The sequence below is a fragment of the Geotrypetes seraphini genome, chromosome 1 (genome assembly GCF_902459505.1).
Source record: "Geotrypetes seraphini chromosome 1, aGeoSer1.1, whole genome shotgun sequence".
In the NCBI taxonomy this organism is placed as follows: domain Eukaryota; kingdom Metazoa; phylum Chordata; class Amphibia; order Gymnophiona; family Dermophiidae; genus Geotrypetes; species Geotrypetes seraphini.
In genome coordinates, this window is record NC_047084.1 from 547,806,362 (window position 1) to 547,833,275 (window position 26,914).

The 26,914-nt window shown below is 42.2% G+C and overlaps 1 protein-coding gene across 5 annotated transcripts in view; it reads right to left on the reverse strand.

The window, feature by feature from the left end:
- PAM (peptidylglycine alpha-amidating monooxygenase) overlaps positions 1-26,914 on the reverse strand; it is a 616,313-nt gene that overhangs the window by 50,466 nt on the left and 538,933 nt on the right. For 3 of the 5 annotated variants that reach the window (XM_033929181.1, XM_033929180.1, XM_033929184.1), the window contains one exon: positions 11,999-12,052. The exons of the other annotated variants lie outside the window; for them this stretch is intronic. In XM_033929181.1, the coding sequence (XP_033785072.1) occupies positions 11,999-12,052 (54 nt within the window). The remainder of the gene's footprint in view (positions 1-11,998; positions 12,053-26,914) is intronic. 5 annotated transcript variants of the gene reach the window in all.

Genomic DNA, 26,914 nt, shown 5'->3' on the forward strand with positions numbered 1-26,914 from the left:
GCTTTGAATCGTAGAAATTAAGATCAACAAGGTCTCCGTACTAAAATTAGGATGAAAACCATGTTGAAAAGGAACAAGTATAGAAAATTTATCTTGATAATCAGAAAGTTGTTTAGAAATTATGGATTCAATCATTTTTGTCAGTAACGGTATATTTGCAATAAGGCGATAATTAGATGCAATTGTTGGATCCAAATCGGACCCTTTCAACAAAGTGGTTAATGCAATATGGCCCATTTTATTTGAGAAATAGCCACTTGTGAGATTAATCAAAACTATTAACCATGAGAGAGCAAGAGAAGAAATGTTGGATTTAGGATGGCAATGAGTCTAATATGCAGCTTTTAAGTCCAAATTTATTGCACAATTTCATCAACTGCTTGTCATCAACAAGATCAAAAGTGTGCCAAATGCTATCAGCTGGAATATCATTAAAGCTGTCTTCAATGAAAATCAGATTGTCCTCAGGTATAACATGTGAAAATGAAAAACATATGATTGTAATTTTATCATTAAAAAATTTTGCCAAATTATCCAATGTTGATCTAAGATTATTACAGGACACTTCAGTCTCACTTGTAAAGGATTTCCTGAAGTCATAATGCCGCTGTACAGATCCATGGTGAGACCTCATTTGGAGTATTGTGTTCAATTCTAGAGACCACACTACCGGAAGGATGTGCTGAGAATCGAGTCGGTTCAGCGAATGGCCACCAGGATAGTCTTGGGGCTCAAGGATCTCACGTATGAAGAAAGGCTGAATAAATTGCAACTGTACTCACTTGAGGAACGAAGAGAAAGGGGAGACATGATTGAAACGTTTAAGTACGTCACGGGCCGTATCGAGTCGGAAGATGGTATCTTCTGTCTCATAGGACCCTCAACCACCAGAGGGCATCCACTGAAAATCAGGGGAGGGAAGTTTCATAGCGACTCCAGGAAGTACTTCTTCACCGAAAGAGTGGTGGATCATTGGAACAAACTCCCACTGCAGGTGATTGAGGCCAGCAGCATGTCGGATTTTAAGAGAAAATGGGATATCCACGTGGGATCTCTAAGAGAGTAAAGTCAGGGGGGCGGGTAGTTGGAATGGGCAGACTTGGTGAGCTATAGCCCTTTTCTGCCATCATTTTCTATGTTTCTATGTTTCTAATCTAAATAATGTTTCCAATACAGCAGGGACAATGTATCAAAAGAGTCAGAAAAGACACTAAGCTGTAATTGAGAGACTGACTCAAGTCAATTAAACCACCAGAAGAGAAGGAACCACTATACAGTAACTCAGCTCAGAGACATAAAACTCTGAAGAGGGGGAGGTTACCCCCTCTTGGGGCAAGAGTTTATCATCCAATCATAGCATAATTATTGATAATAGCGGATCCAACTCAAAGGTGTTCAAGTAATTAATTTCTGTATATATATATATAGCTCTTAATGATAATGCTTTCAAAAATGCTTTCAAAAAAGGATTTCCAAAAAGTAATTGCACTCAGGTTGTCACTAGCAATATGAAAGCTTCACTTAGCTTATTTGCAAAGAACAGCTCATCAGGGTCCCGACGCGGCCCCGTTTCGGTGTCTGCTTCAGGAGACCCCGCCAACTGAGAGTTGAAAATTGCTGCAAAGTCACACCATGTACAAGTTCAAAAACTGTGATCTAAAATGCAAAAACAGTAAACTTAAGAAAAATGCAACAGAAACGTGCACTGAAACTCGAAGGGCTGCAGTATCTGTGCAAAGCAATTAAATATTCATAGCTGTCATTCCGGAGAAAAGGCACATTGAAACATACATACCGGTCAAAAAATTGAAAAGTTCTGTGCAACGGAGAACGCCGGCACCCGCTCCGACTTTTAAACTGGAGTGGGGGGGGGGGGGGGGAAACCGAGCGTAAGAACGTGATGACATCATAGATTCACAAACAGAAGCAGCAAAAATTCCTTACTACAGTAGCCAGACGTGATCAGAGGAATGCAGCCCACTCGATCTCGTTGTTAAGACCATTCGGGTGGAGAGTGCTGAGGTTGTAAATCCATTTTTGTTCTCTCCTCCACAGCATACGGGCAATATCACCACCCCTGGAGCAAAATAAACAGTCCAACACTGTAAATGTAAAATCTTCCAAAGTGTGATCCGCATGTTGCCAGTGTTGCACCAGGGGGGCTTCCTGTACCCCTGTCCGTATGCGGCTTATGTGTTCCCCAATGTGGAGCTTCAAATTACGAGTGGTGCACCCCACATACACGAGCTGGCACGGGCATGAAATAGCGTATACTACATGATGAGAATTGCAATTGGTACTTAACTGGGTATACTTAAAATGAGACGGCAATGACATTTGTTGAATAATGACACTATATTTACATATTTTACAATGTCCACACGGAGAATGCTGACCCCGCAAAGACTGTTGAACAGGTAAACTTGAGAACTGAGAATGTGTCAATTTCTGTTTGAGATTAAGAGGTTTAGAAAATGCAAACCTGGGAACCTCTTGAAAAGCTTCGTGATACTGCATGACAGGCCAGTGATGTTTAATGATTCTCTTGATTTGGAAAGCATGAATAGAATATGGTAAGACACACACCAACGGACAGGATTCTGGTTTGGATTGTGACTGCAATAACAGGGAACAGTTGGCATATAAGCCTCTCTTGTAGGCTTTCTTAAGAATTGAAGGTGGATAGCCTTTTGATAAGAACCTGTGCCTAACTTCCTCTGCCCTGTGCACATATTCTTCCACCGTGGAGCAGAGTCTCCTAAGACGTAAAAATTGTCCAGTGGGTATGTTGTTCCTTAGGTGCTTAGGATGAAAACTGTCATATTGCAGTAGATTGTTCCTGTCCGTGGGCTTCCGGTAAATAGATGTCTGAAAACTGCCATGATGCAATGTGATATTGATATCTAAAAAAGAAACCCGATGACAATCCTTAGTCATAGTAAACTGTAAGTTGGAATCGCAACTATTGAGCCAATCAAAAAATAGCGCCAGATCTGTCTCTGTACCAATCCACACAGCAAACACGTCATCAATGTATCTCTTCCAGAACAAAAAATATTGCCAAAAGTCAGATGAATATAAAAGCTGTTGTTCAAATTGAGACACATAAAGGCATGCTATGGAGGGGGCCATTTTCGACCCCATAGCAGTGCCTTTTATCTGTTTATAGAAATCTTGATCGAATTGGAAATAATTCATGCTGAGTGCCACATGGGCTAAATCAAGCAAAAACTGAATTCTAATATCAGACATTTCTTGTGCTTGTAGTTCTGTTCTAATGACTTCAATGGCTTCGCGTTGGGGAATATTAGTGTACAGCGCTGATATATCAAAAGTAAGCAAAATAGCATCCTCTGGTATGTTCTGAAATGATGACAAAAATTGAATAATACTGGTGGAGTCCAACACATAAGAGGGAGCCAATGGAACCCTATCTTTGAGATAAAAATCTAAAAAAGCTGATAAGGGTTCAAGAAGGGAACCAATACCGGATACAATTGGTCTTCCTGGAGGGCTAGACAAAGATTTGTGAATCTTTGGAAGAAAATAAATAACAGGTATCTGAGGGTGTTTGCAATTCAAAAATCTAAATTCCCTTTCAGTGATGACTCCCGATTCTACAGCTTGTAACAATAAATGAGAAATTATATCAAGTATGGATTGCGTAGGATCGTGCTGCAAACGTTCATAATATGTGGAATCACTAAGCTGGCGTTGTGCTTCCATGACATATTGATAAGTGTCTTGAATGACCACCCCACCACTCTTGTCCGCCGAATGTATCACAATACTTGTATCAGTGGCTAAAGAAGATACTGCAATATGTTGTTGTCTGGACAAATTAAACCGGGTGGGAGGAGGGTCACTCTCTAGACTGCCAATATCTTTCAGTATCAGATCTTCAAAGGTTTGTATATGCGGGTCAACCGTGCCCGGAGGGCACCAAGTGGATTTAATACGTAAAGTATGTGTGCTGTCTTGTGGCTGATCAGTAGAGTTTCAGTGCACGTTTCTGTTGCATTTTTCTTAAGTTTACTGTTTTTGCATTTTAGATCACAGTTTTTGAACTTGTACATGGTGTGACTTTGCAGCAATTTTCAACTCTCAGTTGGCGGGGTCTCCTAAAGCAGACACCGAAACGGGGCCGCGTCGGGACCCTGATGAGCTGTTCTTTGCAAATAAGCTAAGTGAAGCTTTCATATTGCTAGTGACAACCTGAGTGCAATTACTTTTTGGAAATCCTTTTTTGAAAGCATTTTTGAAAGCATTATCATTAAGAGCTATATATATATATACAGAAATTAATTACTTGAACACCTTTGAGTTGGATCCGCTATTATCAATAATTATGCTATGATTGGATGATAAACTCTTGCCCCAAGAGGGGGTAACCTCCCCCTCTTCAGAGTTTTATGTCTCTGAGCTGAGTTACTATATAGTGGTTCCTTCTCTTCTGGTGGTTTAATTGACTTGAGTCAGTCTCTCAATTACAGTCTAATCTAAATAAGGCATTATTTTGATCTCTAGAGGTATTTATTTTATTCCCATAGTAGGTTCTTCAAGTTTTGTTAAGTTCCCGGTTATACTCTTTCATTTTCCTTCTCCAATTTATTTTATCCTCCTCTAAATTACTTTTTTCCCCATTTTCTTTCTAATCTTCTGCAATTTCATTTAAGAGCATAATGACAATGTAAACCAAGGGACTTTATGTTTATACAAAACCTTTTTTGATGTGAAAGATGCTAAAGAATTAAAAATTTTCTCTGACTTATTTCCAACATATCCTCAATATTAAACTCCTGTGGGGAGCTGGGTAAAGTTAACAATAATTTTGACTAGAAAACGCCAGGATCAACCTTTTTCCTTGTTGTAATTTTTATTTTTTGTTTACTTTCCTGAATTTTGGACATGAAAATAGGTAAGTTAAAACTACCTAAAAAATGATCTGACCATGGTTGTTTTTGCCAATGTATATTTGAAATCGATGATATTTGGTAATTTAAGTCAGTGTAACTAATAAAATCTAGAGTGTGGCCATGTGCATGTGTAATTACTGGTGGAAAGAGGGATAAGCCTAAGGAACTCATGAATGATTTAAAATTAACCGCATCAGGATTATTATCATCTTCTAAATATAGATTAATGTTGCCTACAATCAATAGCCTAGAGTATTTTAATGCAGAATTTAATATAGTTGTCTGTAAGTAATTCAAATGATTTTCGCCAAGGAACTGGAGGGTGATAGAATAATAAAATTCCCAAGATTGGGATCACTGACTTTTTCCCTTAGGTGGATATCAAAGAAGGACCTATAGATTATAGATAGCCCTCCACCCTTCTTACCTACTCTAGAAGAAAAAAGACCAGCAAAAACATGTGGACACAATTCTTTTTGTGTGACTAAGTCACCCTGAGATAACCATGTTTCAGTAATGAAAAGGAATCCAGAATCATTGTCAATAATTAAATCCTGAATAATCTGTTGCTTATTGCCAACTGAATAAGCATTACAATAAAAGGAAGAAACTGGAGTATGAGAATCTACAAGTAAATTAGGCACAGAATTGTCAGTAGGAATAGATTTTAAAACATTCAAATTTCTATATTGAGTATGTTTATAATTGACAATAGGAGATTTCATCGTAAGAATTGAGATTTTAAAATTGACAGAATTAAAATCTTCTAACCTGAAGATATGGATGGAATAGAAATGACACAAATTGGATTAACACAAACACAATAAAAAGCAGCTTAACCAGCAAGTGAACTTCATTGTTATGAAATTAGTAAATTATGGAATAACTGACTGCTTAGACTTTAAAGCTACCTAACAGCTACCTAGTCTCATTAAGAATATGCTAATTAGCACCAAGGAATAAATAGACTGGCAAAGCAAATCAAACTAATAATATTTAACTTTACCCAAGAGCTAGTTTCACTAAGGTGTGCACCTTCGACTAGCACCTTAGATGGTGCACTAAACAGCTGTGCGCTATTAGACGCAAGCTTTTAAAAAAAGCTTGGCGCCTGATATGAAGAAGGAGTGGAGCAAGCTCCCACATCCACTGCCCTGCCCAGAAGCACATATATCATATGTATAGTAAATTATGGCAGATAAAGACCTGAATGGTCCCATCCAGACTGCCTAATATTTACACATATTATAAATTCATAATTATTTTAATTGTCTTTTTTCTTAGTTATTTTTGGGCCATTAACCGTAAAGGCCACTCAGTATTGTCCTTAGGATCCAGCTACTGGAGTTGCCGTCAAAACTCACTCCAACCAATCTAATCCAACTGTTTGTTTGCCAGATACAGGCCATGGAGTATACCCAGCACCATCCTCATGTTCCAAATTACTGTAGTTCCCGTTGAAGCCCTCCCCAGCCCATTCTAAACTAAGTAGCCATATACGGAACACAGACTAAGCAAGTTTGTCCTGTACTGGTCATAGTCTATCAATTTATACCATTCATTTTATAATTATAGATCCTCTGTGTTCATCCCATGCTTTTTTGAATTCCATAACCGTTTTCCTTTACATAACTTCCCTATGGAGGGCATTCCAGGCATTCACCACCCTCTCCATGAAAAAGGATTTCCTAACATTACTCCTAAATCTATTATCGTGCAACCTCAATTTATGTCCTCTATTTTTACCATTTTCCATTCTCTAGATCATATTTGGTCCTATATTAATACCTTTCAAGTATTTAAGGGCCTGTTTTACAAAGCCACACTAGCGGCTGCAGCGCGGTAACGGCCCTGAAGCTCATAGAGATTTAAAGGGCTTTGGGGCTATTGCTGCGCAGCTTTGTAAAACAGGCCCTAAATGTCTGTATCATACCCCCTGAGTCTCTCTTCTCCTTAAGAGTGTACAGTACATATTCAGCCTTCCATTTTTGTTGCCTTCCTCTGGACCACTTCAAGTCTTCTTATATTTCTTGCCAGATAGGTTCTCCAAAACTGAACACAATACTCCAAAAGTGTACATCCTTTCTTCTGCTGGTTACACCTCTCTCTACACACCCCACCATCCTTCTGGCTACAGCCACAGCCTTATCACACTGTTTTGTCACCTTCAGATCCTCAGACCCTTTCACCCCAAGACCCATCTCCCCTTCCATGTATAACAGTCTCTCACCTCCCAGCAAATACGGATCCCTCGGATTCCTACTCCCCAAATTCATCACACTGCACTTTGCATTAAACTTTAGTTGCTAGACGTCACATCATTCTTCTAACTTTTCCAGATCCTTTTTAATGTTTTCCACTCCCTCTGGGATGTCAACTCTGTTACAAATCTTGGTATCTTCTGCAAAAAGGCAAACATTACCTTCTAAACCTTTGACAATGTCACTCAGAAACATAATGAATAGAATCATTCTTAGCACTGATCCTTGAAGCACTCTACTACTCACTTTTCCTTCTTCCAAGCAAATTCCATTAATCACCACTTTGAGTCCTAACTAGAGAGTTGTGCGGGGACAGAAATCCCACCCGTCCCCGCCAAAGTCCCACCCGTCCCTGTGAGGAATCCCACCCGTCCCCGCAAGGAATCCCTCCATCGCCACCCGTCCCCATGAGGAATCCCCTCCGTCCCCACCCGTCCCCGAGAGGAATCCCCTCCGTCCCCACCCGTCCCTATAAACTACAGAAATAGTTATTTCATTTAATTATGCTACTGAATTAAAGGCTCTGGTAGAAACCCATTTACAAATAAGCAAAAAGACTTTATTTATTTGGAAATATTAATTGGGAAGAATACATACTTTGTAAACGGGTTTCTACCAGAGCCTCTAATGTTTATAAATTTTTATCAACACAACTAATATACTACTTTATCCTAAAGCAAAAAAAAAAAAAAAAGAAATATAATTTTTTTCCTACCTTTGTTGCCTGGTTTCTGCTTTCCTCATGTTCTCATTCAATTCCTTCCATCCACTGTCTCTCTTCTCTCTGCGTCTTCCATTTGCTCTGTTACCCTTTCTCCCCCCTTCCAAATTGGTCTGGCACCCATCTTCTTTCCTCCGCTCCCCCCATAGTCTGGCATCTCTGTCTTCTTCCCTGCCAGCGTCTTCTCCCCACTCTCTCTTCCCCATTTCCTTTCAGCGTCCTTCTCCCCCCCATCTTCCCCATGTCCTGTCAGCGTCCTTCTCCCCCCTCTGTCTTCCCCATGTGCTTTTAGTGTCCTTCTTCCCCCTCTGTCTTCCCCATGTCCTTTCAGCGTCCTTCCCCCCGTCTTCCCCATGTACTTTCAGCGTCCTTCTCCACCCCTTTGTCTTCCCCAGTGCTTTCAGCGTCCTTCTCCCCCCTCAGTTTTACCTTAAGCGCCTTTTCCTCTCCACTCCACCTTTCCTTCCTTTCTCCCTCCCTGCCCCTTACCTTTGTGGCGCTTACCCGTCCGACTGACAACAGAACAGGCCCGGTCCAACAAACCTCCCTACCCTGTAGCCGTGAATCTAAATTACCTTCTTACAGCAGCTGGAGTATTGAAGCTGCTGTAAGAAAGTAATTTAAATTTGCGGCTACAGGGCAGGGAGGTTTGACGGACCGGGCCTGTTGTCGGTCGGTCGGAGGACCTGGCTGGCTGTGCTACACCAGGGGCGGACCGCATCCCACCTTGTACCACTGCCTTTTCCCTGCCTGCCCTGCCGCAGCACACAGCCGAACGGAAGTCTTCCTGATGTCAGCGCTGACGTCGGAGGGAGGGAGGGCTTTGCTTAAGCTCTCCCTCCGACGTCAGCGCTGACATCAGGAAGACTTCCGTTCGGCTGTGTGCGGCAGGGCAGGTAGGGAGACGAGCCTCGTGACTGAATACATCCAGCCCCGCAGGAATCCCGCGACCCTCGGAGGCATCCCCACGGGATCCCCTCAACCCTAGGGGGCATCCCCACGGGATCCCCGTGACCCGAAGGGGGAACCCGCGGGATCCCCGCGGGATTCCCGTCGTCCCCGTTCTCATGCAGCTCTCTAGTCCTAACTTCAGTCTGTCAAGTTTATTCAAGAGCCTCTTATGAAGAACCGTGTCAAAGGCTTTGCTGAAATCTAAGTAGTACATCCTCGATCCAATTCTCTGGTCGCCCAGTCAAAGAATTCAATCAGATTTGTTTGGCACAATTTACCTTTAGTAAAACCATGTTGCCTCAGATCTTGAAACCCATTAGATTCTAGGAAATTCACTTTCCTTTCCTTCAGCAACTCTTCCATTATCTTTCCAATAACCGAAGTGAGGCTTATAGGCCTGCAGTTTCATGCTTCCTTTCTGTGATTACTTTTGTAAAGAGGAACCACATCTGCTCTTCTCCAATCCCATGGAACCTCTCCCGTCTTCAAGGATTTATTAAACAAATCTTTAAGATGATCTGCCAGAATCCCTAAGTATCCTGGAATGGATTCCATCCAGTCACATGGCTTTGTCTACTTTCAAGTTTTCAAGTTTTTATAAACATTTTCTTCTATATATGGCATGGTATCCACTCCTTTCTCACATTGTGGTCCTTTTCCTGGATTTTGTTCCATGAACACAGAACTATTTGCTTAGCACATTTTGCTCCTTTCTCAATCGAGGTCCTTTTCCTGGATTTTCTTCCATGAACACAGAACTATTTGTTTAGCACATTTTGGTTTTTTCTCATCACTCTCCACATAGCAGTTCATAACTTCTTTCAGTCTCACAATTCCATTTTTTGTCTTCCTCCTTTCACTAATATATTTGAAAAAAAAAAATTGTCCCCCTTTTTTACATGAAACTATATTGGCTATCCATAACTGCAAGGAATCAAGTTTAAATTAGGCATCATTGCCTTTAAGATCCTGACAGGCAATGCCCCTGACTATCCATCAGAGTCGGCCATCCTATTCTAGGGTACCTCCAACAGATATTCCACCACAAATCTTTTCCACATAAAATTCCCAGCATACAACAATATCAAGTCTACCAGGAAAATTACCTAATCCATCCAATATCACTTAGCAAAATGCTGGAACCAACTACCATTTACACTATGATCTTTTAAAAGAATTTCTGTATCCAGAGAAGGAGCCAACCCTGAATTAACTGAAATTGTAATTGTAAAAGTCCATTTCCAATCTGTCTAATGTAATTCCTGGGACATAACGATGAGCCAATGATGACCTATTTGAACTTGTAACTATGAACCAACTGTATTAATAACTTTACTGCTCTACCTGTACTAGCAACTCTGTTGAATGTTCAAGTCAAAATGTCCATTGTAATTTCCTGGGTAACTGACCCAACCTCTTGTAATGTACTCTGACCTTGAACTGAATATGTAAAGGCAGAATACAAAACCTGATTAACATAACATTTGCTCTTCCACTTGCTTTTTTACCAGACGTAGCTCTCTCTTGGCTTCTTTCAGTTCCATCCAGTATTCTTCTTTTTTTAATATTTCACAAATGCCAACTTTTTTGCCTTTATTTTCTCCGCCACTAGCTTGGAGAATCACATTGGTTTCCTTTTTCTCTAGTTTATATTTATTTTCCTCACATAAAGGTTGGTAGCCATTTCTATTGTTGTTTTCAGCTTGGACCATTGATTTTCCACTTCTCTTATGTCCTCCCATCCTATCAGCTTTTTCTTCAGATACTTCCCCATTTTACTAAGTCCACATGTCTGAAATCCAGGACTTGGGAGTTTTGTGTGGCTGCCCTCTACTTTAGCTGTATATCAAACCAAGATATTTGATGATCGTAATTTCCCAGGTAGGTATCCACTTGGACATTTGAGACACTTTCCCCATTTGTGAGCACCAGATCCGGTATTGCTTTTTCCCTCATGGGTTCCATTTGTCTGAGCAGAGCCCCTTGAAAGGCATCCATAATCTCTCTACTTCTTTCTCATTCCATAGATGGAACTTTCCAGTCTGCATTCAGCAGGTTGAAATCACCCAGAAACAGCACCTCTCCTTTCTTTTCCAACTTTTGGATATCTACAACCAGAGCATTAACAATTTGCTGCGATTGGGTCAGAGATCTATAGACAACACCCATGAAGACAGAAGTTTCATCTTTGCCTTTCAAATTGATCCATATCACTTCTTCCTTTCCCCAGGCACTCTGCATTTTAATCACTTGGATGTTGGTTTTTATATAGATAACTTCTTTTCCACCTTTTCGACCATCTCTGTCCTTCCTAAAAAGATTATAGGCTGGTATGTTTGCATCTCAGTTACTGAACCATGTCTCTGTGATAGCAACAATATCAAATTCTGGTTTCATCTCTCCCTTCTCTGCAGCACAGAAACTCAGTGCTCTCTTCCCCCTTTACCAAATGGTTTTAGCCTGGTAAGATTCACAAGTGGAGGAAAGGAAAATGACTATGCATCAGGCCAAAACCTTCTCCTCTGTTGCTTTGGCACTGATTGCAAAATTTGAACTACAAAGGTCAAATTTAAAATTCAGCACCAAGCGAAAGTAAACTGCCGCCTGACACACAGCCACTCTCCTTTCCTTCTGCTTATGATAAGCAGTGGGCCTGGGCCTAGATAGGAGGGGGCAAATGCAATATAAGTAGTATTTTTACATGCACATGCATTGCACATATGTGGTGGGAGGAGGGAACAGTGCAAAAAGGAGAGAGAGCTTGCTGCTGACCCTAACTGCAGCTCCAGTTGAGCTGCTCACTGCTATGGGTTTGTACAGGCAAAACCTAGGCAGCAGGTCCAGTTTTTTAGTCACCATGATGACCTGGTGATGAGAGTTTCAATAAAGCCCTTAATTACTCCTTTGTGATAACATAATGTTGTCTATATGCTCTGTTCAAGAGCATGCATTCAAGTATGAACTGACCAACAATTAAAAATACTTTTCTAAAAAAATGGTCCTTTACATTTATCCTCCCTGCCCACCTTTTTTTTTTTTAATCCCCTAACCAATAAATCACGTGCTACATAAAGAGATTCTAGATTTTTTGCAAAGACCAACAAGTATTCTGGTATTTGGTTTGGGCATTACTATAACACCATCCATACCTGTTATTTCTTGTATCGCAAGTCCAGCTTTTTTAACTGAACGATGTTCTGCTTCTACAATACAATACAGCTTGTTAAAACCATTTGAGGCACTATAAAGACTCTTGATCAAACAATTTTGGCAATTTTTAATTCAAATACACAATGAAGTCAGACATGAGATTTAAGTCTTTTGATAGCATGCTCAAATGAATATATTAAGTTACATGTATTCATACATATATAATGTATTTAATGCCAGCATTTATGGTATATTCTGCCCAACTACAAGTCTAAGCCTATAACAAAACACATCCAATATAATGTATTATTCATATGTCAATACACACACAAAAATATAGTTTAACAAATTACTGAAATGTGTGTTTTTTAAATATACAATACACACACACATATTATATATACAAATACATACATGTATCAGCAAAAAGGTAGATGGGAAGACAAGGCAGAAGGAAAAACGAACTAAACTAAACTAAACCTTAGGTTTGTATACCGCATTCTCTCCACAATTGTAGAGCTCGGCATGGTTTACAGGAGCTGGGATAGAAAAGGAACTCCAATGAAGGGTTATAGGCCTTAGTATAAAGAATGTTCAGAGGGAGGAAGTATTACATTTTTGGGAATAGCCAAGTTTTCAGATGTTTACGGAAAAATTGGAGGGAGCTCAGATTCCGAAGTGGGGAGGTAAGGTTGTTCCAGAGCTCAGTGATTCTAAAGGGGAGGGAGGTCCCTAGTTTTCCAGCATGGGAAATGCTTTTTAATGAGGGGAAGGATAGTTTTAATTTTTGGGTGGATCTGGTGGTATTAGGATTTGAGGAATTCCAAGAAAGTGGAATAAAGGGAGGAAGGATGCTGTGTAGAATCTTGAAAGTTAGGTAGGTGCATTTAAAGTGAACCCTGGAGATTACTGGAAGCCAGTGAAGCTTGGACAGGAGCGGTGAGACCTAGTCAAATTTACTTTTTGCGAAGGTATGCTTAGCCGCAGCATTCTGAATCCGCTGAAGTCTTTGAAGGCTTTTCTTTGTTAGGCTTAAGTAGATAGAGTTGCAATAGTCCAGTCTGGAAAGGATGATGGATTGAACAAGGACGGCAAAGTGTTTTTGATGGAAGCAGGATCTCACTTTCCTCAGAATGTGAAGGATGAAAAAGCATTTTTTTTTACCAAGGAATTGAGGTGGTTGTTGAAGGACAGTGTAGAATCAATGATGATGCCCAGAACTTTGCTGGAGAACTCAAGCTGCAGTGTGGAGCTGGAGGCCAGTGGGATGAAGGTGGGTAGTTGGTCTAATTTTGGGCCAAGCCAAAGTAGTTTTGTTTTGGACTCATTCAGTTTCATTTGTACGGTGAGGGCCCAGGATTGGAGGTTCGTTATACATGAGGATATGTTCTCGGGAAGGTTAGTGAGGTTCGAGTCGGTCTCAAGGAGGACAAGGATGTCATCAGCGTAAGTGTAAAGTGTTTCTAGGGGGGACAGATGGAGGAGTTTCAGGGAGGACATATAAATGTTGAAAAGAATAGGAGATGGAGGTGAGCCCTGCAGGACTCCACATATCTGTTTCCAGGGAGAGGATGAGGTGCCATTCATGTTGACAGTGTAAGAGCGGGAGCGTAAGAATTTCGAGAACCAGTCTAGGACTGTGGAGTTAATGCCAATCTCGGAGAGTTGGTAAACTAGAATATCATGATGAACAACGTCAAAAGCTGCAGAAAGGTCGAATTGTAGAAGAACAGCAAACTTATTATGAGAATGAAGTTGTTGAACCTTTGAGATTAAAGAGGTTAATAGGGATTCGGTGCTGAATTTGGGTCGAAAGCCCTATTGGTAAGTCAGGAGAATAGAGATGGTGAGAGAGAAAAGTTAACTAGAAAGCTATGTACACAAATGTTTGCAGTCTATGTAACAAAGTCCATGATTTGATGTTGCAGGCAGACTTGGATATTGTTCCTATCACAGAGAAATGGTCTGATGACTCTCATGAATGGAATACAAACATGCAAAGATGGAGCTGGTCGGAAAAGTAGAGGATAGCTTTATATATGAAAAATAACATTAAAGCAGCTGAGTACCTGATTGTAAAACCGCTTAGATAACCTTGATAGGCGGTATATAAAAACCTAATAAACTTGAACAAAAAAAACTTGAAGATGTGGGGATCCTGGGGAGAGGGAAAAGCAATATGGATTGTCTTAGAAAGAAAAGATGGAACAGCCATCGATGTGGGTGTTGTCTACAGACCTCAGACACACACAAAGAAATTAGACAAAGATCTGGTCCTAGATATACAAAAGATGGGGATGAAGGGGGAGATGCTATTGATTGGGGATTTCAGTCTGCCGCATTGTAAAGTCCTGTCTGCAGAATTGGGAGAAAGTAGAAAGATTGTAGATGCTTTTCAAAATGCACTGCTGAAACAAATGGTGATGGAACTCACAAGGGGAGGGGTGTGTGGCGCAGTGGTTACAGCTATAGCCTCAGCACCCTGAGGCTGTGGGTTCAAACCCCCGCTGCTCCTTGTGACCCTGGGCAAGTCACTTAATCCCCCCATTTCCCCAGGTACATTAGGTAGATTGTGAGCCTGCTGGGACAGACAGGGAAAAATGCTTGAGTACCTGAATAAATTAATGTAAACCGTTCTGAGCTCCCTTGGAAAAACGGTATAGAAAAATAAATAAAAATAAATAAAAATAAATAAAAATAAATGTATCTTGTGCTCACAAATGCAGATGATGTATCCAATGTCAGAATACTGATCATCACATTGTATGGATTGATGTAAGGGCTAAAGCGGAATATGACTACACAAAACTAAAAATGCTGATTTTATTAAAACTGGAGAAGTCACCAAAAAAAGAGCTGAAGGGTAGAGAATGAAACGGGGACACTTAAGCGTTCAAGGCTTGTGCAGATGAGGACAGAGCTTGCAGGCATGGGGTAGGGACAGGGACAGAACTTGTGGGGATGGAGATAGATCCTGCGGGGACAGGGACAAATTTGTCCCCATGTCATTCTCTACTGAAGGGTTAAGAGGACATTGGAGCAAACTGAAGGGAGCTATAAAATCAGCAACCGAGCTTCAAACAGGGAAGGTTAGCCTGAACAAGAGAAAATGAAAACCGATATGGTTCACCAAAAAGGTTACTGTCAAAATAAAAGCAAAGGATGTAGCCCTCATGAAATATAAAAGTACCCAAGACGAGAAACACAGAAGAGATTAGCAGATAAAACTGAAAGATGTGAAGAGCGAAATATGGTCGGTGAAGGCTCTGGAGGAAGACTAAATGGCTACAAACAAAGAAGGGTGATAAGACTTTTTTTCAGGTATATTAGTAAAAGGAGAAAGGCTAGAAAATGAATTGTGAGATTGAAAGATATTATGAACCACTACGTGGACAGTGATAATGAAAAAGTAGAGGTGCTTAACAAATACTTCTGTTTTTACCAAGGAAAATCTGAAATTGAAGTTGATATTACACCATTTACGAAAGAAAGCGTTTATGAAAAACTTTAAAAACTGAAAGTGGACAGAGCCATGGGGCCAGATGAGATCCTTCCCAGAATTTTGAGAGAACTCAGAGGGGTTCTGGTAGTTTCTCTTACAGATTTATATAATAAATCCTTGGAGATGGGGAATGTTTCACTGAATTGGAGAAGAGTAGATGTGGGTTCCTCTTCACAAGAGCAGAGAAGAGGTGGGAAATTATAGGCTGTTTAGTGGTTGGAAAGGTAATGGAGGTGGTTGGAAAGGTAATGGAGTACAGTACTCCCCCAATATTCACGGGGGTTCCGTTCCAGGAACCCCCGTGAATCTTGAAAAACCGTGAATACGGTTTTTTGTGGGACAGATTGGAGAGGGCAGCGGGAGAGGCAGGAGAGAGCAGCATGTCAAAGCAGCTCCTGATTGGTAAGACCCAACTTTACTGCAGGACGAGGTGGTCGGAGCATACAGCTAGTGATTTCTTTCACTCGCCGGCGCTCCAGCTGCTCTCTCCTGCCTCTCCAGCTGCCCTCTCCTGGTTGGTGGTTCACGGTCGGAAATACCGTGAATGACCGGGACCGCCAACCGCGAATGACCGGGGGAACGCTGTACTGGAAAGGTGGTTGGAAAAAAAAATTTCCTGCAGAGTCCACTAACCAATAACAATGCTAGACCTTTTTATGATAAATTTCAAATTTTAAATTTTATTTTATTCCTTACTATTTATGAGCATTCTAGTCTTCTGACTATTTGTAAACTGAGTCGAACTCTGACGAGAGATGACCCGGTATATAAACCAAAGATTAGAATAGATTAGATAGTGAGTTTCCTGGAATCCAATGCGTTACAAAATTCAAGGCAATAAGTCTTCACCAAAGGAAAATCATGCCAAACAAATCTCATCGAGTTCTTTGACTGGGTGACCAAAGAATTGGATAGTGGACATGCACTGGATGTAGTCTACTTGGATTTCAGTAAAGGCAGCTCACAAATAAACTCAGTGGGTTAAAGTTAGAACATAAAGCAGTGAACTGGATCGAGAATTGATTGATGGACAGACTGCAGAGTGTGGTAGTTAATAAGAGTTTTCTCAGATGACAGATATGTAAGTAGTGGAGTGCCTCAAAAATCTATAATGGGACCGATTCTATTGAACATATTTATGAGAAACATTGCTGAACAGTTGGAAGGAAAAGTTTGCCTTTCTTTGATTGACACCAAGATTTGCAACAGAATGGACTCCCCTGGTGGGTGTGGACAATATGAGAAGGGATCTACAAAAATTAGAAGAATGGTCTGTTTAGCAGTTAAGATTTAATGCGAAAAAGTACAAACTGATCCACTTGGGGTACAGAAATTCAAGAGAGCAGTATATGCTAGGGGGTGGAAGAGTGACATGCACGATCAAGAGGCAGATCTTGGGGTGATGTCTGAAGATCTCAAGGTGGCGACACAATGTGAGCAGGCAATGGCTGTTGCCCAAAGAATGCTAGGCTGCATAGAGAGAGAGGCGTAGTCAGCAGAAAAAAGGAGGTGTTGATGTCCCTGTACAAGTCATTGGTGAGGGCCCAATAGGAGTACTGGGTCCAGTTTTGGAGACTATATCTCTACAAGGATGTAAAAAGACTTGAGACGGTTTAGAGGAAGGAGACAAAAATGGTTGGATTTTGGTAATATTATAGTGAAAGAAATGGCAGGTTTTAGCGATATGTTGTAGGTGGCGAAGGACAGAGAGGAGTCAAAGATGACCCCAAGACTGCAAGCTTAGCAGACAAGACAGGGAGGATGAGAGTATTGTCCAGAGACAGAGAGAGAATGGAGGAAGGGGGAGGTATCTTACACTGCTGCCTGTCCCAAGTCCCCTAGACAAATCTGCAACACCATATATAACTTCAGTCAATATTATTCACTTCCAGAAATAAATAATGAAGTCATCCAAGTCTATCTGGCTAATTATTGTAATGGACCTATTCTTTAAAAATGTATCCAAATCTTTTTTGAAATCAGATATATTACTAGCCTTAACCACAGCAATAAACTCTATAACTTGTGTGTTGATTGAAAAACACTTTCTTAAATTAGTTTTTAGTTTGCTATTGCTTTGTTTCAAGGAATGTCCCTCAGTCCTAGTAATATTTAGCAGAATAAGAATGGGTTTCATATGAAGTTGTTCCACATTGCACACACTTTTATAAAATTAATTCATACTCCTCCTTTGTCGCCTTCTCCAGCCCTCACCTGTTTAGTTTTTCTTCAAATTACTTAGTTTTTTTTCAAATTATGAAGGCACAAATACAGATAAAAGCAACACCCAAATAAACAACCTTAAAATGAGAAAAAATATATTGAATGAACCATGTATCTAAATAAAGGGACAACACAGATCAATGTAGAAAAATAAACAAATCAACTGGATGGGTTGAAAAATAAACCAATCAATATGTTCGGAGTTGGATAAAAAGTCAATATATCATATATTGACTTTTTATCCAACTCCGAACATATAAAAATTGCAAATAACCAATTCAAAGCAAGCAACCAGGACCACAATGAACATGAGAACATAATGAAGGGAACCCAATTCAAACCCCTTTTATAGGACGCTACAGATTACAAACAGCAGGTCTGAAATTCATATTTAAATCTTTCAGAACACTGGGTCAAATACCACAGATCCTGGTAATTTGCTGATTTTCTAGCTGATCAGCTTTTTCTAACAGTAGCTTAAGTTTCACAGTTATTTGCTTTAGTTCTTCTAAATTATAATCTTTTAAGATTCTCCTCTAATTTACTCTTCAGCAAAGACTGAGACAAAGAAGTAAATTGTTTTTTTCTTCTCTGCTATGATAATCTTCTCCTTAGCCACTTCTTTTAAAGCCCTCTTTTTGAAAACTGACCTGCAGACAAGTTTACCAGCCTAATCTAGCTTTCCTTCTGGTAAAAGTATCTGAACTACTGAAGATTTTTTTTTTTAATTTCCATTTCCCAGTTTCTAAAGCCCCCCCCCCCCCCCGGAGGAAGAGATAGCTATGTGATAACAATGTTAGGGGGGCCAGGCCCCACCAGCACTAGAGAACCCAGCTGGATCCATGGTGAAGGAGAGAACCACTGATGAAGTGACTAGGCCTTACCAGCTTTACACAGGCTAGCTCAGTGGTCTCATACTCAAACCTTTAGTGGGGCCACATTTTGGATTTGTAGGTACTTGGAGGGCCGCAGAAAAAAAATAGTTAATGTCTTATTGAAGAAATGACAACTTTGCATGAGGTAAAACTCTTTATAGCAAGCCTTAGAATGCATGGCCTGACAGTTGACAGATTGTGGATGACCACGAAAACTATGCACGGCAGAACAATTTGAGAACTATAGGAGTTCCTGAGTCTGTCAAGGAGGGAGAACTGCGAGCTTGGATGGATGGCTGACTGCCTGAGGCGCTGCAAGTGGGTGCAGGGCCATCGGATTTCAAACTGGAGAGAGCACATTGTCTTGGGCAACAAAAGAAGCCTGATTCGAGGCCGCACCCGGTCATCATGTGGTTCCTTAATTATGTGGACAAAGAGTTTATTCTGCGCAAGTACCAGGACTGCAAGAAGCTTACCTATGAGAATCATCAGGTACTTTTAGTCCAGGATTTATCAGCTGAGGTGGCAGCAAGAAGGAGGGTGATGGCCTCACATTACACCGCACTTTATCGGTGGGGGATTCGGGCCACCTTGTTATATCTGGCCCGGGTGCGCCTGGCTTACCAGGGGAAAATCCTCTTTTATGAGAAGCCTCAGGAAGTGGAGGCTTTTCTGCATAATCTGCATCCCACTGCTGCAGGAGGCTCCTGAATACTGTTTTTATCCTTCTGACTTAACCACTTTTAGGTGTTGTTGAAGGATTGCTCCTTCTCTCTAGCTGAGGGCCCTGATGTGGCTTTGGGACCTGCTACATACCGCTGGGGCAGTGAAGAGCTGGCTATTTGGTTTTGCCTGAGCGGCTATTGATTATTGTGATCTGTAGTTCATCCTGCTCCTTATTATTTGCACTCTCTGTCTTCTCAGTTTTTTTACTCTAGCGTGCAGTTTTTTTCTTTCAGATGCTCTGCATTATCCCTGAAGGCGCAGAACATAGCTGCCTTGTACCAGTGGCTAACATTGCAAGTCTTATCTGCCCATTTCTGAGTAACAGGGATCTATTTTAGTTTTTGATTCCATTTGTGAATTGGAGTGGGCTGCTATACTGGCCAAATGGCTTAACGCATACTTGCCTCAGTTAATAGACGAAGACCAGGTGGGGTTCGTACCGGGCCGCTATACATCTAGAAATATCTATAAGACTATGCTGGCAATGCGTGCGGCTAAGGGGACTAACACGAAGGCCGTCCTGGCTAGCCAAACCTCCAAATGGTACAAATTCATACAATCTAAATGCTATCTGGCTCCTTTAGACTCCATAGCTAAATGGAATTCTACGTTACAACTCACTTTTACTGATGATACTTGGCTTGATATACGGCTCCGCACTTTCAAGTCTCTGCGATCTGCTGCTTTATTGCAAGCGGCTTTCTTTTTGTACCACAGAGCTACTTGGACTCCCAATAGATCTGCCAAGATTTCTAGATCTAATGACGCTGTTGGTCATGTAAATCACCTGATGGCTCTCTCCGACATATGTTTTTCTCCTGCCCATATGTCCATACCTCTTGGTCTGCTATTTGGTCTACAGCAGTGGTTCCCAACCCTGTCCTGGAGGACCACCAGGCCAATCGGGTTTTCAGGATAGCCCTAATGAATATGCATGGAGCACATTTGCTTATCTGTCACTTCCATTATATGCAAATTTTTCTCATGCATATTCATTAGGACTAGCCTGAAAGTCTGATTGGCCTGCTGGTCCTCCAGGACAGGGTTGGGAACCACTGGTCTACAATATCTAAAACTTTTCATATTTCTGATACTTTCACCTTTGATATTTTAATTGCTGGCTCCTTAGCTTTATCAACTCCATTACCAATTTATCATGATCGCCTGTTGATAGCCTGTTTATTGCTATTAAAATAATCCTCCAGAATTGAAAAGACTTCTCAAAGCTAGAATTTGAATCACTGCTGGCACTCTGTATGTTTACACCAGGGGTGTCAAAGTCCTTCCTCAAGGGCCGCAATCCAGTCGGGTTTTCAGGATTTCCCCAATGAATATGCATGAGATCTATTTGCATACACTGCACTCGTTGTATGCTAATAGATCTCATGCATATTCATTGGGGAAATCCTGAAAACCCGACTGGATTGCGGCCCTCGAGGAGGGACTTTGATACCCTGGTTTGACACCCCTGGTTTATACGTTAAATGTGAATGCTACATAGCAGAAAAACATAATTCCACTTCTTCCTATACCAAAACCTGGGCTCTGATACAAGAATTTTGTGACTCTGGTCTTTGATATATGTTTGATATAGTTTCATTTGCTTCTTGAATTGTTGTCTCCTGTAGTCTCATTTCTCATTTCCTGACTCTTAATTTTTCTTTTTTTTTTTTTTTTTTTTTTTTTTTTTAATGGCTGGTTTAGCATTCATGTCTATATATCTATTTAGGCACTATATGTTTATCTTCTGTATTAGACTATTATGCATTGTATTTGATTTACTTTCTCATACTTGGCTTGCGCTTACTTTCATGCTTCTTGTTTTGAAGCATTGCTTTTGTATATCATATTTGTTATATTTCTTGAAAATGCAATAAAAGTTGTTGAACTGGAAAAAAAAAAAAGATATAGAGAAAGCTTTTGATAGTGCACTCTGGCCACATCTCTTTTGGACCTTAGTGAGATTTGGTATAGAAGGACGCTTTGTGGACTGGGTGCGGGCACTATATTACGAGCCACAAGCCCAACTTATCGTTAATGGAAAGTTAACCCAACCCGTCACCTTAAACCGGGGAATGAGGCAGGGGTGCCCCCTTTCCCCCTTATTGTTTGTCCTGGTGGTGGAGCCATTGGCGGCACAAATATGACAAGACCCGGGGCTGGAGGGGATCACGGTGGCGTCCCAGGAGCTGCGCTTGAGCTTATTTGCTGACGATATGCTACTCTATATCAACCAAGCGCCTACTAATTTGCCTAAGTTTTTGCATTGGGTAAAGGTATTTGGAGCTTTTTCAGGACTGCGGTGAATTGTAGTAAATCGGATGTACTGATTCTGGAGGGAAGGACCCAGGAACCATGGCGTGCTAATTTACCTTGGGGATTTACCTACATACCTCCGAAGCAGAGATGTACTGGCTGAATATAAAACGGGCTCTCAGATCAGTGAAGGATCTGAGTTTGAAATGGATGGCGCTTCCACTGTCTCTTTTGGGAAGAGTGGCCCTTTTTAAAATGATGCTGCTGCCAAAATTCTATATCCAGTCCAGGTACTGCCTTTGTGGATTAAGCGAACGAATGAGTTGGAATTCATATCTATAGTGCGGTGATTTCTCTGGCACAATAAGATGGCTCGTATAGCCTATTCTAAACTTATTCTTTCCAGGGAGAGGGGAGGGCTTAATGTGCCTGATCTTAGACTTTACAGTGTGGCTGCCCAGCTGCGTGGCATTCATGAACTGTTTTGTGGTGAGCAAAAATTTTTTCCTCTTGTCCTAATTCAGGCATGGTGCAAATCATACATTTTTATCAACCTTTGGCCTCCACCCTGAATGTAAACCCTACTTTGCATTCCTTCACCCGTTCCGGGCTGAGTGGGCGTGGTGGCGCAAGTCACAAGGGAAATCAGCTTGTGGTTCACTGTTGGGATATGTGGGTAACATAGACTTTTTGCCGGACATTGGGTTTTTCTTGTTTACTCTCTGGACTGCTTGTGGTGGTGGTAGTTTGAGTAGTTTGCTGGCTGTGGGGGGAGGGGGGTCAGTTTTCCTCGTTTGAACAACTTAGGAATTGTTGGGATTTGCCTGCATCTCATTTCCGGGCATATCTGCAGGCTCGGCATTACTACACCCAGCTTCGTGCCCAGTGGGGAGACCAGGCTGACAACACTAAAGTGGATACTTACCTCTCCACTTTACCTTCGATGATGAATACTCTCTCTTGGTGGCATAAAGTTTTGAAGGATGCATTGGATACTTTGGGAATCACCAAACTAGCATTACAATGGGAGGAGGACCTTACTCAGGAACTCAATAGTGCCCACTTTCAGGACTTGTTTAGGGTGGTGGGTGGGGGGCCTTCCTAAAGGCCACAAATTTTCAGGAAATTCACTTTAAACTTCTCCATAGGGTCTATTTGACCCGCTCTCGGGGTTTCCAACTAGGGCTTTGGGTGGATCTGTTCTGCCTCAAGTGCAAAATCCATGTTGGTACTTATGCACATACTTTTTTGGAGTGCCCTAAACTGACCCTTTGGGTTGCAGTACTCCCTCGGTGGGAGGGATTGCTCCATTTATCTGTTTCTTGGGATTATGTGACTCTGCTTTTGGGTGATTAGCTGTCTCTTCAGGCCACTGCAGTACCTGCGCCTGACCGTAAATTTCTCACTATTGCTTTCCTCTTGGTAAACTGCTTGATCTTGCAACATTGGATAGAGGAGTTGGAGCTAGAGAGTTGCGCGGGGACAGAAATCCCACCCGTCCCTACCCGTCCCCGCCAAAGTCCCACCCGTCCCCACCCGTCCCCGTGAGGAATCCCACCCGTCCCCACCCGTCCCCGCGAGGAATCCCATCCGTCCCCACCCGTCCCCGCAAGGAATCCCCTCCGTCCCCGCCCGTCCATATAAACTTCAGAAATAGTTATTTCATTTAATTATGCTACTGAATTAAAGGCTCTGGTAGAAACCATTTACAAATAAGCAAAAAGACTTTATTAATTTAAAGTCAGCATTCTATTGATCAAGTCCGTTGGAGAGTTATTGATAAGGTGGAGATGGGGAGGGAGGTGGGTAACTATGATGAATTGTTGAACTATAAAGAACAGAGATGGATATATTCCTTAAACACAGTGACTCCTCTTGGTTTGAATGCAGAATTGGAGTGGGGTTCCTTGATCTAACCTACTGGGTGGGAGGCTCCTTTAATATACAATACAGAATGTACTATTCCAGTATAAGTGTTACTATCCCTTTAAATCCGGCAGGCCGACTCGTGACGCTGTTGCCACGTAATCACGGGTGTACAGTGTACTCGGGCTCGGCATTATTTAACTGCTGTCAAGAACGCCGCCGCCATCTCTATAGGTAGAGTGGTCGGGTTGCTGGCGATTGAATATCTGGTAAAAAACGAACTGCTGTTTTCGTGTCTCTTTTATATATACTTGGGGCACTTAGAGGGCTATAATAACGTATACTATTTAATATATACTTTTGTTGTTCTCCAGGGGAAGTTCCTTGATAAAGCTAATAGCGAAATATGTCGGTATGACAATCCCTGGGCCAGAGACCACAAGTTAAAGAGCTAAGTATTGCTTTTTGAAAAATAGAATTAATTACATTAATATAAAAACTTTAACAAAAGTAAAAAATGACATACAAAAATGATACAATTAAGCTAAGATAGGACCCGATGAAGATTTGACACGTAAAGCTTAGGGCAATGAGATTGAATTGAGCCCTAAGTGGTGCCGCTGAGGATCCTTAAGAACGTTATATGAATATGTATGCATGAGGGTATACCAAGGTAGTAGAAGGTTTGCTATCTTTATAAATTTTTATCAACACAACTAATATACTACTTTATCCTGAAGCAAAATAAAAAAAAAGAAATATAATTCTTTTCCTACCTTTGTTGCCTGGTTTCTGCTTTCCTCATGTTCTCATTCAATTCCTTCCATCCACTGTCTCTCTTCCTTCTGCATCTTCCATTTGCTCTGTTACTGTGCCTCTCCCTTTCTTCCCCCTTCCAAATTGGTCTGGCACCCATCTTCTTCTCTCCGCTCCCCCCATAGTCTGGCATCTGTCTTCTTCCCTGCCAGCGTCTTCTCCCTACTCTCTCTTCCCCATTTCCTTTCAGCGTCCTTCTCCCCCCATCTTCCCCATGTCCTGTCAGCGTCCTTCTCCCCCCTCTGTCTTCCACATGTGCTTTCAGTGTCCTTCTCCCCCCTCTGCTTCCCCATGTCCTTTCAGCGTCCTTCTCCCTCTCTGTCTTCCCCATGGCCTTTCAGTGTCCTTCTCCACCCCCCCCATCTTCCCCATGTCCTTTCAGCGTCCTTCTCCACCCCTTTGTCTTCCCCATGTGCTTTCAGCATCCTTCTCCCCCTCTGTCTTCCACAAGTGCTTTCAGAGTCCTTTCCCCCCCCGCCCTTCCCATGGCCTTTCAGCGTCCTTCTCCACCCCTTTATCTTCCCCATGTCCTTTCAGCGTCCTTCTCCACCCCTTTGTCTTCCCCATGTGCTTTCAGCATCCTTCTCCCCCCTCTGTCTTCCACAAGTGCTTTCAGAGTCCTTCCCCCCCCCCGCCCTTCCCATGGCCTTTCAGCGTCCTTCTCCACCCCTTTGTATTCCCCCATGTGCTTTCAGCGTCCTTCTCCCTCCTCTGTCTTCAAGTGCTTTCAGCGTCCTTCTCCCCCCCCTCCTTCTCTACCGCCCCGGGTGCAGCACAGCCAGCCAGGTCCCCTTACTTTTGTGGCACTTCCCCGACCGACTGACAACAGCCCCGGTCCGACAAACCTCCCTGCCCTTAACTGCGAATCTAAATTACCTTATTACAGCTGCTGTAAGAAGATAATTTAGATTCGCGGCAGGGAGGATTGTCGGACCGGGGCTGTTGTCGGTCAGTCGGGGAAGTGCCACAAAAGTAAGGGGACCTGGCCGGCTGTGCTGCAACCGGGGCGGGGTGTGGTGGGGCGGCCCGCCCCGTCCCTTGGTAGCCACTCGAACCGCGAGGCTACTCTCCTCCTTACCTGCACTGCCTGCAGCACAGAGCCAAACGTTAGTCTTCCCGACTCAGTCGCGCGGCTCTTCTCTCTACCTTCTCTGCTTGCAGCACAGAGCCGAACGGAAGTCTTCCCGACGTCAGCGCTGACGTCGGAGGGAGGGAGGGCTTTAAGCTTTAAGCCCTCCCTCCCCTCCGACGTCAGCGCTGACGTCGGGAAGACTTCCGTTCGGCTCTGTGCTGCAAGCAGAGAAGGTAGAGAGAAGAGCCGCGCGACTGAGTACATCCAGCCCCGCAGGAACCCCGCGACCCTCGGAGGCGTCCCCACGGGATCCCCATGACCCTAGGGGGCGTCCCCACGGGATCCCCGCGACCCTAGGGGCGTCCCCACGGGATCCCCGTGACCCAAAGGGGGAACCCGCGGGATGCCCGCGGGTCCCGCGGGATTCCCGTCGTCCCCGTTCCCGTGCAGCTCTCTAGTTGGAGCCTCCCTTTCAAGCCTGGATTCTTTCCATGAAACAAGCAGCTCGATTTGAAATTACTTTGGAAAAGTATAAATTGTCTACCCCTGAGCGAAAGCGCTATATGCACTTGTGGACTCAATGCTTGGTCTGGGTGTGAATTGCTAGCCATATGTGCGGGAATTTGAAGGGTGCCCCTACTTCCTGGGAGCTGGTGGAGGGGGGGGGCACTACATGCAACCTTTCAGGGATACATATAGGGATTTTAGGAGAGAAATGAAAACATACTTGTTCTTAAAGTACATAGGTAACTGATTCGCAGAATCTCTCTGTCAGTACTAGACCTCCAGATCTGCTAAACAATAGACACTAACTATGTCAATTCTATTCAATTTGTAACATTCTCTATAATCATTGTAAACCGCACAGAACTTCACGGTCCTGTGGTATATAAACCGTTATTATTATTATTATTATTCAGGGGGGAGTAGAGGGGGGATGGGTGCCTGTTGGGTGAGTGGTGTGCTTGGGGTGTCTGAAATGTTTTGGGGTGGGAGGGTTTTTTCTTTTGTTGGCTGCTTTGGGGGACTAATAAAAAACAATGGGAACATTCTTCTCTGGACAGAGTTATTGGCAGAGTTGGATTCACCCTTTTTTGTTGGGGGCTGCTGTGTTTACCTTTGTATATTGTTTCTGCACTAGTCAACTGTGTCTAGTTTGTTTTGGTTTCACATCACTATTTTATGTGATACTTTACCCTTGTTGGTTGCGTTGCTACACACTTTGATGATTGTGTGGAGGTGTATGTTTCCTGTTGTACCAATAAAGATACTTAAAAAAAAAAGAAATTTAATATGGAGAAATGCAAAGTGTTGCACATTGGGAAAAATAACCCAAATCATAGTTACCAAATGCTAGGATACACCTTGAGGATCAGCGTCCAAGAAAAATATTTGGGCATCACTGTATATAATACACTGAAACCTTCTGGTGGTGGCCTAGAAAGCAAACAAAATGCTACAAATTATTAGACATGTGATGGTAAACAAGACTAAGAATTTTATAATGCCTCTGTATCGCTACATGGTGCAACCTCACTTTGAGTATTGCATTCAATTCTGGTAGCCTTATCTCAAAAAA